Raw genomic sequence first — 15620 nt, forward strand, 5'->3', positions numbered from 1 at the left:
TTCTCGCTTTGAGACAACAGCGCTGACCCCTGCAGCAGTGTGCAGCCCGTTTTCACACATTTTACTGTTAAAGAATCTGATAGACTGTGTGACCGACAATCCTTTCCCTGTTCCCTGCTGGTATTGACCAGGAACACAGTGATTACATTATGTACATCCAGTTTTACACCAGTAACTATGAGGACACGCTAATCAGGGATTACATTCTGACTTTCCATCACTTAGAGACTTAAATTTATTAAGTTTTGCTATCTTTTAAAAAAGGCAAATAAACATTCAAACTACTTAGCAAATATGAATTAATACACATTTGGTGCAGGAGGGCTTTGGCTCAAAATAAACAGCTGTGCAAATGTTTATTGTACTGAAGGAACATGTAATCTGGTGCTATGTTGTGGCTCACTGAGCTGCAAAGGAGGTCTATGACAATAAGGAATGAGCTACATTAGACTTCGGCTAAAGAGGCAATACTATAAATAGATTTTTGATTTTAGTCTTTTTATGGGATTTGCTCATAATAACAAAACATATTATACTTATCCTTTTAAAGCTCCTGTGAGGAGTTTTTTACTGGTTATGAAACTTTATGAGCTACAAACGCAAACCAGACCGTCAGCGAGAAGATTGATTATTTCTATATAGTTATTTTTAATGCCTTCAAACCTGCTGGTGGGGGGGTAGAGGTCAGATCAAGCGATTAACTGCACGCTGCATTTGTTTACATTTCCCAGGGTAAAAATTTAAGTGAGAAGCAAAGAAAGCCGGATTAGATTTGTTTTAAAAACCACCACTTAAGCATGAACAGGACAAAATCAGCAAAGAGATAAGAGGTACGGTTTTGTCTACAGGGGGCGCCAAAATCAACACAAACCAAAAGTTCCTCACAGGAGCTTTAAAGCATTAAAACCAGTGACACGCTACATAATGTGGTGCTTAAGAAAAGATGTGGATCTCCGTAAAATAACATTCTTGTTCTAAATATTAATATGTGAAGAAAGCTTATCAGCTCTTCTTTCTAAGCAATTAAAGAGAGGGAAGAGGTAGCACAGGTAAGACAAAGATTAATTATGGGAAATTCTCGCACATATATTTCAGATATATTCCATAATGTGGGTTGAATCTCTGAGTCAGTAATCCTAAATCCCCCGAAGGCCGAGTGAGCGAGCAGCGGGACACTTCTCCATGTTTAGTCACAGACTATCACAACCACAAAAGCATTAAAGCCCATGATCATTAAGCCCACCCAAGTTTTACCGCACATTACATCACACCCTCCGAGTAGAATCTTAGTCCCCGCTCGGCTTTAAACAAGGCGTGATTACGCCGCCTTTGTTGATACTTTAACCACATCACAAGGAGACTCACCTCAATTTCCTCACCTTACATCACCCGTTTCGAGTCAATATCTGATCTTCCGACGTGCCGGCAGAAGCACTGACACTCTGTAACCTCATTTTAGTGCATGATAGAAAATAGATAACCTTGTATTGGGAAAAATCCGTTTCCTGGAGTTACATCATGACTCTGGGGCACATTGTCAGCCAGTCACCCAGCAGAGCTGTGAGTGAGGGAGGCAGGGGCGCTGAAACAAATGAAGAGCTTTGTGATACGAGACAAAGATATCTACCACACGGCCGTTTGAGGGTTTTTTTTCCCTCCCCTTTAAAGTGAAACAAACACTTGCTTCTATAAACAGCCTGAGCTTCAGCTTCTCCTGAGGGGCCGACGGCTTAACTGTTAGCTAAACATCTAACCTTAAATTGAACCCAGACCTCACACAGCTCGGCGCACACTCTCCTCTCGTGTGTGTGCGCGGGGAAAGATCAATGACAGCTCGGTAATTAACAGCATGTACCCGCCTTGATAACCTGCTGAAGGATGTGGGGTGCCTTCTCCCTGAGACAGTGATAGGCAGATCCACAACGTGTGACAGGGGGATTGAAAGAGAGAGAGAGAGAGAGGGAACAAAGAGTGCTGAAGTAACTGAGTAGTGCAGTTTTAGATTTTGCTAAACTGTCGTTGTAATGTGCCGATCTCCTCCTCTCCTGCACCCTCTCGTCTTCATTGACCTCTGCATCTCATTTTCCTCCTCTTCTGTCTGTTTCCTCGTACTCCCACATCAACCTGGGGTCTTCCTCTCCTTCACTCTCCCCCCTTATCTACATGCTTCTCTCTCTTCTGCTCCCCTTGCCTTTGTCCACCTCCTCCTCTCCTCCTTATCTGACAGGCTGCCATTCTAGCTGGATGTGCCAGAGAGAGAACAGAGTTTATCTTTTGTTCTTGTCCTCCCCTTGGCATGATGAACGCTTCTGCTGCTTCATGTGCGTGTGGTGGGTAGAAGAGCGGCGGAGGAGGCGGGAGGGGAGTTTCTAATTCACAGAAAATGGAGAGCAAACAGCCACCCTAATTTTGCCTTTCATTCACCAGTTAAATCAGTCTCCTTGTCTCCCTCTCTCTCCCCCTCCAATTAAACCTTTGCGTGGAGCGCTCTCATGCAGGTGAGCAGGTGTCGTCTGAGTTCCTGGCAGCTCTGAAGCTCCGTCTTCAATCGGCGGAGGCCTGAACAATGGGATGGAGATGAATAGGTTTGGCTACATCTAATGTCTCATTAACGCTCGGTGTAAACAATGCGAGGGGGGGAGAAACGCACACTCACACAGAGAAGCAGATGGGTAGGGCAGCACGGGCAGCAGTAATTTGTTGTGGGGAGACAAGAGGGAGGAAGTTATTCTTTTGGAGAGGATATCACACCTCTGCGCCCGTTTGTGAGTGAATGATTCTGCCTGGGTGATGTATAGGTGGTTCTTTTGTCTTTATGAAGGCCGAGGATACAAATGCTTCCTGGATGGATCTCACAGACGGAAATATGGAGTTACACAAACACCTTGTTATCATCTTTGAAGTCCAACTGCATATATTTCTGCTCTGTAAATGTACATGTCTCCTTTGAGAAAAAACTGAAACCAAAAGGGAGACATTTATAGAGTATGATAGCCTCTAGCTTTAAATAACTTTATAAAACCAACATTTTAACTACCCTCCTCATTAGCTTTCCTGCTAAAGTCTTCTTATCTAACTTTCAAGCCTGCTGCACCTTAGCTTGTTGAAAAAGCGACCAAAGAAACAAAGCGAAAAGCATTAAGCAAACGTCACCCTGGTCTGGTTAGACACTGGTTGGGTCCCTACTGTTCGACAGCTCTAACAACACGCCGTCTCTTACGGACACGGAGGCTGCAGCGTTAGTCTTATTTTATCCCACCACTAAATATCGATCCCACTCGCCCGTCTGTCCTCAACCCTCAGGCATCCTCAATGTCACTCCAATAACACACGGCGAGGCGGTCTTTGTAAGAGAACTGATCATTAAACTGCAGCACATAAAACATCTGAAGCAGAAGCTCCAGTGTTAGGGAAGGATTTGTGTTGGTCTTATTGTTTCAAATGTATAAATTTCTTCTTTCAATATGTTCCCGAAGGTAACAGCACATCCTTATTTTCTTTTTTCCAGTTTATTTAATAAAGACGCTGCTTGCAAACAAAAGTATACATTTTCACATTCAGAGCTTTTGTTCTAAAAGCTTCATTTTCACATGTAAAATTTAGCTCTGCATGATTCTGAAAAAGTATTGCTATTAATTCTGCAGATACAAAGACTGCCGTATGATTTTAATAGAGCACATTACTTTGCACATTTTTTAAATGGCAGTGATTGGGATGTTACCGTTTGCCATATTGTGATTTCAATAAAGTTTTGATCAAAGGTGTAGACCTTGTTAATTTTATTAGCAGAATCAGAAATGATGCTCAAAACCTTATTTTCATGAAAATCAACTCTCTCTTTCCACTAAGTCCATCACTTCCATCCACATCCACTTTGACTCAAGGATGAACATATTTAAATGTATTGGTCAAAGGTCAAAGGTCAAAGGTCACCGTGATCTCCCACAAACGTTTTTGGATTCGAAGCTTAAAATCCAAAAGGCAACTGGACTTGGTTGAAGTTCTTGAAGATGTTTCACCTCTCATCTGAAAGGCTTCTTCACTTCAACTCAAAAAATGAAGGGATGACTGCTTTTTCCCAAAAGGTCAAAAGGTCGGAGAGAACCAACCCAATTTGAATCACTCGTTGGACAATCTCCCTTCGCTCTAACCATCCCGTAACTGTTCATTTCACCATCCTGAGAAAGTTACACAACACTCACAGGCTCAGCAGAGAGACAGAGACACGTTCTCTGCTGTGGATTATTGTGGTGCTGTTAAAGGCCGACTAATGCTGTTATTTTGATGTAAGTGAGGGTATTCTTTTAAATGTTTTCCAATAAAAATATGTCCCCGTCTCAGCCACACACAGACTGTTATTCTGTTGGAAACACATGGATGGATGTAAGCTGTAATTTGACTGGTTGGAGGAGGAGGTACACGATCAGGTGAGGATAGATGTAGTTTTCTGTTATATCTGATAAGTCGTGTTACAGCCTGGTAGTTAAGGTAACAAATGTCACATACAACACGTTTGACTATAAATACTTCACTGGATAAACTGTGATAAATATATTTAATATGCTCACAGGAGTTCTTGACATTTTACCATAAAACAATTAGCAGCACAGATTTTATGGGGACACAAGTTGTGAAAGTACATTAAAGTGTCAGAGACTCCTCTCTCGCCTGAAGAATGAAGATTATGTTTCTGTAATAGCGGCACTCTCAGCACTCAGTGAACAACTATCAGCCGGAGCTCAGCGAAGCTGCCCGCAGCAAACATCTCTGCTGCTTCAAAAACTCGCCAAGCACTTCTCAGCAAGTGGGCTCAGACACATCTGAGGGAATAGAGTCCTGGTGCTGCAGACTACAGGCTTATAGAGACACCCGTAGCAAAGTCCCTTATTTTCCACCCCTGTAGCTTAAATATCAGCCTTCAGGGAGCTGCCTTACTCTGTGTCGAACTCTTGAGGCATGAAGGCCAGACAACAAAACAACCCTCAGCTGTGGTTAAGAGGCTTGGGAATCGACAAAGAAACAGCACCCCCAAAAAAAGTAAGAGGTGGCCAAATTTGAAGAAAAAAAAAAGATAACTCCTCCATCTCTCTCCTGTGGAGTTAAAGTAACCATCCTGAACTAAGAGGCAAAGACAAGTCAAAGCCTGGGAGCAAGAACTTTAGCTGACCTTTAACCTCTTGTACCTCTCCTCTTTACATCTGGAAGAAAAGCTGAGTAACTTCCACTTAGATGTCATCATTCAGTTTGATAAGAAGAATAAAAGAATAAAATTGCACACACATATGCACAGAGACAGAGAGAGGCTTGGTAATATTGCATCCAGTTTTGTGATAATGGGTAAGAAAGCAGAGTTACTTCCTTGCAAAAACGTCTGTGTTGGAGACGGTCGTCTTTTCTCTTGCTTTAGCCTCGCTCACTCTCCTGAACATTTTTGTCCATTAGGCGGTGATTTCAAAACCGACCTTGATCAGTCTCAATGAGACCAGACGACTGGGAGAGCTGAAAAGAAAGTAAAAATCTCCCTCCAGATTCAGACAGCATATGTGTGTGACACTAAATAGAGTTAAATAAGTCTATGATCATTTTGTACAATGATTCTTTTGCACTATGAGACAAATCGGGCCACATTTAAATCCTGTCTTAAACCCCTAAAATTGTTTTTCAAAGGATTATTAGTCCAATAAAGTATCAATTTGACAAAAAGATTGTCCTTATTCATCATTTACATATTTATTTTTGTTACAATTATTCATTGCATTTGATTTTTTTTCTGAAAGGCATTTTGGTTATGATAAAAAACAAGACTTGACACGACTGTAAGTAAAGCTGGACAGAGTCCGTCTGGGCTGCTCTGACTCCCTCCTAAAGAGTCATTCAAACTGTACGTGAAGGCATCTACTGCCAGTTATTCTAACCTCTGTGCTTAAAGACCCCGTAAAGCTAAATCAGAGATTAACATATTTAACATGTTGGAAAATTTTTGTTGAACACAAGAGGCTGTCAACTATACATTGTTGGATTGTGGAGTTAGACATTATGATGTTTTAAGAGGCAGCTGTCAGCCAAACAGCTGACTAGTCACTTAGTTACAGCCGGCTTCTTCTGTCTATTGTTGATTCCAATAAGTAGTTATAAGTTAGTAATAACAGTATTAAGTAATAGTTTTGAGTAAGAAGCGACTCGCTCTCCCTCTATATTTTAGTTGCTCTCGCCTCCGCTTCAAATCAGTATGAGCATGAGAAAGATGCCTGTCTGTGTCGACCCCGCCCCTGCGTGCTCTGAGTGCGTGAGCGCGGGGAGGCGGGACGCTCAGCTGAGAGGAGAAGGCGGATTGGGCGGAGAGCAGACGTCAGTGTTGGATAAGCACACGCACAGCGTTTCAGCGCAGAGAATACTCCTCTGTTTTTCATGACTTTGAATTGTAATTTTTTATAATCGGTGATTTCATTCATTACTCAAACGGCAGGGTTCCAAACTCAAAACAGAAATCTATTTAACCCGGCCTTTAACAGAAGATAGAGTGAGCAAATGGCCTGTAGACGCTGAAACAGAGCAGCAGACATGTGAAGACATGACTGACCAATAGCCAGACTTGTTGACCAAACCAATCAATGGTCTCATCCTCTCTTCCAGCCCCGTTCACAATGTGACATTTTCCACTGGAGCGGAGCAGCCTGAGAAAACAAGCTGTGTGAGCCCAACAGAGCCGGGATTTAAGATTTCAATTAGGAAGTTTAATTAACAGCGGGGGATGTGCCTCTGAAGTTTGGGCTGACTGCTTTGACATGTCATCACTGGTCCTCCGGGGGCAAAGACTTAGTGGCTGACTTTTTTGTTTTGCACGTGAACTTACATGACCCCACACAGTATACAGCTGCCTCCGGTGTTTAGTATGTATGTACTGGGAGGCATTTGCGGTGTATGATTAAATAAAAACTTCCAACCAAAAAGGGTCGCTTGATTAAACTCAGGGAAACTGTTAATCCTCTGTAAAAAGAGCTAAACAACAACAAACGTTTTCTTTTTAAAATCCTTTTTCAAGGACGATTTCAAAATGTAGCAACAAACAGAAACACTGGAAAGGCTAAGATACCAGTGTTGATGATAACTACATTAATACATGTTATTCATGTTTGTTCTGTAAGGCAGATGTATTTGAAAAGCAAATAAGAACAAAAAGAACAGACATGGAGCTCTGCTGAGGATCCTCCTGTGATCATGACAAGAATAAATTCAGTCTATTCCACTCAGAGAAGGACAGCAACAAAGGCAAGCACCCAACCGTGTGCTTGATTCATAAGACATGGCATTCAAGACAAAATATAATCCTCCTCTTTTTTTTTGCTTACATCACAGCAGTTTCCACTTTTCTATTTTATATGAGAGTCTAACCAGAGCAGAAATGCTTGTTGTTGTTTTTCCTCTGGAGAAACTGCGGTACATGACGTACCAGGCAGAGCATCTGTTTCCAAATTAGAATCAACCTGAAACTGCTACTGATACATTTGTGTATGTATGAGTTACTATTTGCATGTACAGCATTGACATGCTCGTAGGTGCACCTCATCTTCCCGAGCCCCACTTATGTTTTGAAGTCTCTGCAGCCCAGAGTTTGTTTCTGTTTCTGCTGCAGAGCAGGACAGGTAGCTCTGGTACTCCCTGGGGGACGCGAACTCCTCTGCTGACTGAAAACTTTTTTTTTTCTGCAGGTCTAGAAAAAAGAAAAAAGTCTGCAGAGCTGCAACTCAGCTAAACTGGAGCAGTTCCTTCACCTCTGACTGTCCTCTCGATGGAGGGGCAGGTGAAGGTGAATTTAATTTTAGAGGTGGGTCACCTGAGGGTGAGGCAGGCGCCGGTTCAGAGTTGGGAGTTCAGAAGTTTAATCTTCTTGACAGCTTGTGTCTTTGACCACATTAAAGTCTCCGGCAAGATACTGACCCCTGTGACACGTCTGACTCTGCAACGTGTGTCACAGGAAGATAACGGATCAAAGCTTTCTGAGTGCGCTGTGAGGAGGAGAAGCTAAAAATGAACCTAAGAGGTACTGTAAAAGGCTGTTAGACTCATACTCAACTTTATTCTAGTTAAGTAGGTAAAATATAGTGCCACGTTTCCCGGCCCAATATCCATCAATAGTCTATTCATTTACTGCCACAATTTTCAGTCATGGTGTTGGTGATTAACTGCTGTGGTGCATAAGTATGTCAGTATTTTTTGAGTTATGACACACTTAGACTTATTAATTCTCTAGAAGAAGTGCTTCTGCTGAATTTCATTAATTCAAACAACTTAGAAGCAGGAGATTCCTTATTAAACTGCATATTTTCATGGTGTGACTAAAACCGAGCACCCTGAGGAAAACCCTCCTGCTGCGAGGCGATAGCACCAAACACTGAGTCACCGTGCAGCTAACTGTACGGAGACCAGCTGAATATAAACAACACATACGTGTTTGGAGGTTGGTGATGACGGTGCCGCTGGTGAGGGGTCCTTTGGTGGCGTAGAGCGCTACTGAGTAGGTGGTGCTGGGCTTTAGGTTGGACAGCTGGTGCTCCTGCTTGTTGCCTTCCACGAGGAAAGTGTCCGCTGTGACTGGAAAACAGAATAAAAAACATTTATTTATATAGATGTACAGCATAAAACACTACTTTAGTTTTGAGTATTATCTAAGAAGGCTACATTAAAGTGGATCTCTTTGGAAAACACACATTAGCATAAGAAAATGCCTGCAAGCCAATTTCTACAAGAATTATGTTTGGTCTGAATATGTACCACTGCAAGACTTCATCACTGTTGTTATCTGGCTGCATTTAACAAGACCCATTTGAAGGTATTTTCATGACTAATAGAAGTCTGTCTAACAAATTTAAACAGGCTGAATGTATATAAATTACCAATCAGTGTTTCCTGCCATAAGAAATGTTGACAGTGAAAAATCACCGATTAAGAAAACCATAGTGTAAAGCACGAGACCTTATATGGACATTGATAAAAGACATTTAATAAAACTGCTTTAGTGTCAGTAACTCACTGACAGCATTACAGTTTAAATTTACATTTATATTAATGTGAGCTGCATCAACTTTTTTGATCTCCCATCTGTCCTCTGTGTAAATTATAGCACATGTAAACCTCATAGTAACAGTGATGCCAGTAAGGATAAGGACGAACCAATATTTTTAGACTATATATTAGACCATTTTCTATTAGGGATGTACGATATTTTATATATATTTTTGCCAATATCTGATATGCTGATATTTTCCAACCCTGTTTGCCGATTTCCATACAGATATATTAGGCACGTGTTTTTTTCCACCTAATTGCAGAGAACATCAAGTCTCCCCTGTAGTGGAATTGATATCATGCCTACTGGTATTGATGTGGCCAAAAACTGCCATACCGCAGACATCTTGCACCCTTCTACACGCTTGATGGAAGAGGCGTCATATAAAAGGTCACGTGTCTGATCACTTACGTTTCTGAGCGCACCTGAATGCAGCATCCCTCCGAAACACAGCAGTGAGGGAGACATGCCTGGACTTGTTTACACCTTGTTTACACCTACTACTGAGACATCAGTGATGAATATGAATATGAAAGTTAGTTTCGCACTGATGTTCATGTTACACTCTGTTAGCGTTGGCTTTGGCTGTGAGTGTTTTTTCGGCGTGTTTGATGTTAAGTCCGGTAAAATGACAAGAATGTGAGCTAACTGTTAAGTTGTTTAACTTCTGTTCATTGGCTCGAGTTTCTGTGACTTTTTAGTCTTTAATTGTATATTGCTGATAACTTTGCGCAGGCAGTGCGTGGGCTGCTCGCACAGAGTTAATGTCGTAGCGTTACGTCAAGCTTTTTTAGGAAATCATCGAGCATTTAGGCAGAATTAAAGCGTGGTTTTATTGGCGGAAAATATCAGCAGAAAATGACACGTCTGCCGATATGTTATTTTAAAGCCATAATCTGCTGATAATATTGTGCATCCCTATTATCTACTATAATCTATTTTATATGAAGTTTGACTGATACCAGAACGGTTAGGATAAAATGTGGGTGTTTCTGGTTGCCAATAAAATTGCCTTTTAAAGGGTTTTAAAAGATTTACATTTTTTGCTTTTGTCAAACCAACCAAGCAGTTTAAAAGACAGTTACTTTATTTTTAACAATGCATTGCATGGTCACTAATGAACTAATATGCTGAAATAATGAGATAGTAGACATAAAATTGGTTAGCAACAAATTTGGTAGTCAGTTAATCATAAACACGCGTTTTGGTCTGAATATGAACTTCTGTCTTCAGGTCGTAGGTACAGGCTGCCCAGGATGTGGACAACAAGAAGCATTACTTCCTCTGTTCCACGCAGCACTCAGCTGCTTAACAAGCCCTGAAATGAGTCTAAACGGTCTGCACTTCATTCATCTTGTCCTTCACAGGTTACCACATGATGCTTTTATTATGTATGCATGTATATTATGTGCTGTCCTGCATATTTGTCGATGTCTTTTGTTCGATAAAGGTTTCATTCCTTCATTTAAGCAAACTTCTACTAGTTCCAGCTACTCGTGATTTAATACACTGACACACAAGGGAAAGTGCACTTCTGTAAAACCTGTTTGGGTCTGGTTCTAAAATAAGTATCAAGCATATAGATTCAGACTCTAACAGAGATGATCTGGCTGCTGTCCAGTCACTCAGCGTGTAATTCACACAATGACTCAGAGAGCTGAGTAATACAGATTCCTCTGATAACTTAAGGCACGGCTTTAACAGTGAAGTCATGTGCAAATGAGGAAACATTTTCTATCCTATTTATTACAGTCAGGGGTGAAAATAACGGATGAGATCAAGTGGTAAACGTTTGACTGGTGCATTTAAGAAATATCTTTGCAAAGGGTAATGACTGCCAACACTGGGCTATGTTTGTCGGAGATATACAACTCCTTTGAAACTTTTTATACTTTCATATCTTGGCACTCTAGCTGTGCTTGTCAAGTTGAATTTGTGGCCGGCCTATGTACTGCAACTTGGCAGTCATCCACTCGGTTCAGCGAGCAAATTATAAACTGACTCTGAGGGGCCAAGCAATATGGCTATCTTTTACCCATCTGGATATGGCTGTCAAGGCAGTGAAGACACGGGTTGCATCAGAAACATATGCTGCGACAAACAGTAATGTTTGTGTCAAGGCTTAGTAGCTCATCCAGGCACAATGATCTGCTCTGAAAGCAAGACAAATGGATCCACATTCCCTCAAAGGATCATGGTGAAAGCCTTGATGGTGCCTGATGGTCATATCTCTTCATATCTTTTGATCTCTATGCATATTTAGGGTTACAAAGTGCTTCATGAAGCACAACCGTGATACATCAAGTCTATTACAGTCCTGTATAAATGCATGGATAGCTGATGTATAGGAAAAACGGATTATCGTATTATAAAAGATTATCGGACTTGTTTTTAACATTTACAACACTGCAGTAGTCACCGGACAAAGGGAGAAAGGAGCGCTGATGATTTGATCTAAAAGACTTAGAATTCTTGTCCTTTGGTAGAGGGTTAATCAATCCATCCAATCATCATCTAATAAACATCCTATTAATGAAGGCCTCTAATTGACGGTTCTGGCATCTCACCTTGGTTGTGCGTGAGGGTCAGCACGTAGTTGTCGACATTGGAAAGAGGGGGATTCCACCTCAGCAGGGCTCCTTGTGGAGTGATGTTCAGAGCCGTCAACTCAGCGGGCATGTCCATTGCTAAGGTAATAACACAGAGCAGAAATATGAGACAGACAGTCTGTGTTTAGAAGATTAGTTTGGTCCAGCTGTGGAAGACATAACATCTGATCTAATATCACCACTCACTGCAGGACATTTACTTAGTCTGCATGTTACCAATTTAAGCTCAAATATTTGTACAAAAAAAAGTCTTGGTTTCTTATTCTTTTGTTCAATACACAGTTTAAGATGGAAAAAGCAGCTTAAAAGCAAAAAGCTTAATCATTAAGAGGCTGGAACCAGAGTAAGTTTGGGATTTGTCCCGTTAAAATCATTATTGAATTTGTCACCAATTATTTTCCTGCTGATGGACTAATTGCTTCATGTTTACTGATAATAATAACAGGAAGGTTCACTGCATAACAAAGTTCTTAACTCGCCCTGAACTGCTGGAAGCTGCAAAGTTCATCAGTCATTAGTTCACAGCAAAGGAAAACACTTTGCACACACACTATGAGTCACAGTCAAACGCTAAGAGGTCGTCATCATCGTACAAAGTGCATCGTGAGACAATTGCAACAGGATTGTTATGTATTAGTTACTCAAACCTGAATGGAGAACAATTGAAATGGGAAACCATTACTACAGCCACATCTAAGTTATAATTATAGAAACTCAGACAGAGAAAACCTTTGCATTCACACTGATTAATAACGACTCTCTCTGCCCTTTTGATCACTGTTTCCTCCGTTCTCACACACATCAAAGAGAAATTATGCCGGCGAAAAGGCTGCAGAAAGTCTCAGATATTCTCCTGAGCACACCGTTTCTCCGCCTTCTTCCTAATTTCATTCACAGACTGCTGGACATGCCAAAATTGAGTTTGAATTTAATTATACCTTTAACCTCAGTGTTTCAACCCCAATTTCTCCTCGGGCGTGTTATTTTGGCACGGCGGAGAGCGTGGCGGGAGAACACAGAACGCGGCATGTGCTCCGAAGCTCTGCCCAGATGAGGTAATTAATATTGCCCTGCCCTCATCAGAATGAAAAAAGAATTGAGCTCATTAGCACAGAGAAGTAAGTTTGGGTCTTTCTTATCGCTATGATAGATGAACAAACCTGATTAAAATCATTACTTTAATTGCACAAAGGTTTAAGTGAATTTAATGGAGGCTTGCCAAGTCAATTAGATCGGCAATAGAGATGGAGTAGAGATGGCAAAAAAACAAAAAAATAAACAGTTCATCCATCCTTCATCAGGCCCCGCGATAATCCAATCATCACTCTCCATCTCCTGATTACACTGGTGAATCACAGGCATGAGCCAGCTATGTCATGCGTTTACTCGGATCTGTATCAGAAAGTCAAGCACCGGTGATTCAGACAATGCTCTGATTCAGGACAAGAGAAAATGTTTGAAAAGAAGAAAACAAAGGCTGCTCCAGGGCTGCACTGTGGGGCTGTTACACAGACACATGCTGATGGGAAGCGCTGCATAATTAAAGCTTCTTGGAGTGCCAACAGCACTGCATCTGCATTGCTAACATCCATCCAGGAAAACAGGGAAGCCTAGAAATTCAGATAATGATCGTGTGAGTTTGGCTGCTTCCTCCAGTGAAAAAAGTAGCACACTACATAACTGATTACAGAAAACAGATCGGCGAGAACACGGTAAACAAAAAGCACAGACGCTGGTACGGTCCTGACACTTAATCATTAAGCAACAGGATGGAGCAGAAATGTAATCTTAGTTCTGCTTTGCCTGTAAAGCTAACCGCAGTGTTTGTCAATGTTGTCTTTGAGGGCATCACATGGCTCCCAATGATATGAGAAGTGATATTACACATATTGTTTTAACCATATACGATCAAAGAAGGCTGATTAACTACACCCCTGTCTTTTTACAGGGTTCAGCTGTGCCACTGAAAACAATCTAAATCAGTACTTTTGTTTGAAGTCTACTTCAAAGAACTGCATCTGTGTCTAGAGTTAGCATCTTTTCTTTTACTTTTTCTATTATTCTACAATAGTACAACAATATTCAGTGTGAAGTTGTCTAATGTCAAACATCCGAAAAGTGTACCTGAAGGTATCAGATCAGTCAAGCTGATCACGTTGGGAGTCTCAGTCTCCTCTTAGTCTGCTGAGGTAACGTTAGCTAACGTTAGCTACACAGAGCGACAGAATAAGCTGCTGCTCAGCTCTGAATGCCTAAACATAAAAGTGTTTAAGTTATAGATATTATCTTTTCAAGGACAACTGAGTGATTCAGTCAGACTAGCTTTAGCTGCTTCTCAGTGTTCCGATGCTAACTAGCTTAACTGTATTTAAGGAGTGGATTTAGATACTTTTACATCAACCATTGGTTGTTGGACAACTGTTAGTTACTGCCAGTTCCCATCTTATTTTTTGTAACAAAATAAACAAATCAGTTTAAGAGGGTGGATACCCAAAAAGTCAAGTGCATTACATTCTTAGCCTTAATAAAAAATGTATACAGTTTTCATTAAACATGGAAGTATATATTGAGACTAAAACGTTTTTTGTAGGAGGCTGTAAACAAGCTTATTTCTTCTGTACCGTTTGCCATTTTAACATGGGGTTCATGGAGATTGACTCACTTTATGAGTCAGCCCTCTAGTGGTCATTTTAGGAACTGCACTTTTTGGCATGTCCATGTTGGCTTCATTCTTCAACCCCAGAGGTTACCACTTGATTTTGGCAAGCACAGTCATTTAACGATTGATTAGTGACCAACAGATGTATCACTCTGATGGTCTTTGTGAATACAAAAGACACATTCCCTTCTTACTTTTCAGAAATGGAAACGATACACACAAGTTTTTACTCTATAAGACAACAGACACCCTCGATTTTATGGGAGAAAAGCTGGCGCAGGAAGAAGCAGTGAAGGGACATTTTCGGTTTTAAAGGGTTGCAAACAGAAACGTTTTCTTCAGGTAAAAAAATGTTTGATTGAAATTTGTATGTGTCTGAATATTTGAATCACATACCAGACACATCAGGAATAAACGATTCGAACAGGCCTTTTGAGCTTCTCTGAAAACTATATTTTTAGAAGCACCCGAGCTGTGCTGGTTGGCCCTGAGATCAGGCTGCTTTGTGCTGTGTCTGAGGCCATTATACAGACCAGACTGCAGCAGACAGTGCAGTTAGTAAGACTAACTGGCACTTTTTATTCCCCAGTCTATCTCTGTATCCATTCCCATTATCGCAGAAGCTGCACTGCCTCACTGTTCAAAATAGAAGAGGTTATCAGAGTGTGAGTGCGTTCTCCACATTAACCCCACGGATCCACTGGATGTGTTTGTCGCACAATTCTAATACCCATGCGGGGCAGCCGGAGACATGCGGGCATTATAGCTGCTAAACCAGCTGCTTTAATGCAGCATGGGAGCTGAATGTAAGTGAATGTAATAAGTGTAAGTAGTAGTGAAGGTAGTGTAGTTATTAGTGGTGTGCAATTTAGCACCTGAACCCGATGGCTTCATTAAGTAAATGGTTCTGTAGCTTCACAGGAAGTAACCATTAGTATAACATTAACACAGCAGCCTGCTCCTCAAGTGTGAATGAAATTTAGTCTCCCGGAGTGTGAACTCTTGAGCCACAAGATTTGTACGTTCTTATAATAGTTTGTTCTGTGATGAAGTATTTAACATATTAAATGACAGGTATTGAGAAGCAGATTTGCTCCAACCTGGAACATAATGCTTTTTCCTGTACCTATTTTTGGCTAAAATAAGCAGTGTTGCACCTTTAATGGATCACAATGTAAGTGGTCTCTTGCAGCACTCAAGTCGACACATCGTGCTGAGACTGTGACGTGTGTAGCAGGTGCCAACGGTGAGCTAACCCTGAAAAACTGCAGGGTTCTACATACCA

The 15620-nt window shown here is 41.2% G+C and overlaps 1 protein-coding gene across 1 annotated transcript in view; it reads right to left on the reverse strand.

The window, feature by feature from the left end:
• tnr (tenascin R (restrictin, janusin)) overlaps positions 1-15620 on the reverse strand; it is a 78925-nt gene that overhangs the window by 20838 nt on the left and 42467 nt on the right. Inside the window, exons 20-21 of the mRNA XM_069685136.1 lie at positions 11635-11754; positions 8449-8592 (exon numbers count right to left, since the gene is read on the reverse strand). Of these exons, the coding sequence (XP_069541237.1) occupies positions 8449-8592; positions 11635-11754 (264 nt within the window). The remainder of the gene's footprint in view (positions 1-8448; positions 8593-11634; positions 11755-15620) is intronic.

The sequence above is a fragment of the Semicossyphus pulcher genome, unplaced genomic scaffold, assembly GCF_022749685.1.
Source record: "Semicossyphus pulcher isolate SPU_LCO1_2020_fin unplaced genomic scaffold, fSemPul1.0.p SCAF_7, whole genome shotgun sequence".
Classification (NCBI taxonomy): Eukaryota; Metazoa; Chordata; class Actinopteri; order Labriformes; family Labridae; genus Semicossyphus; species Semicossyphus pulcher.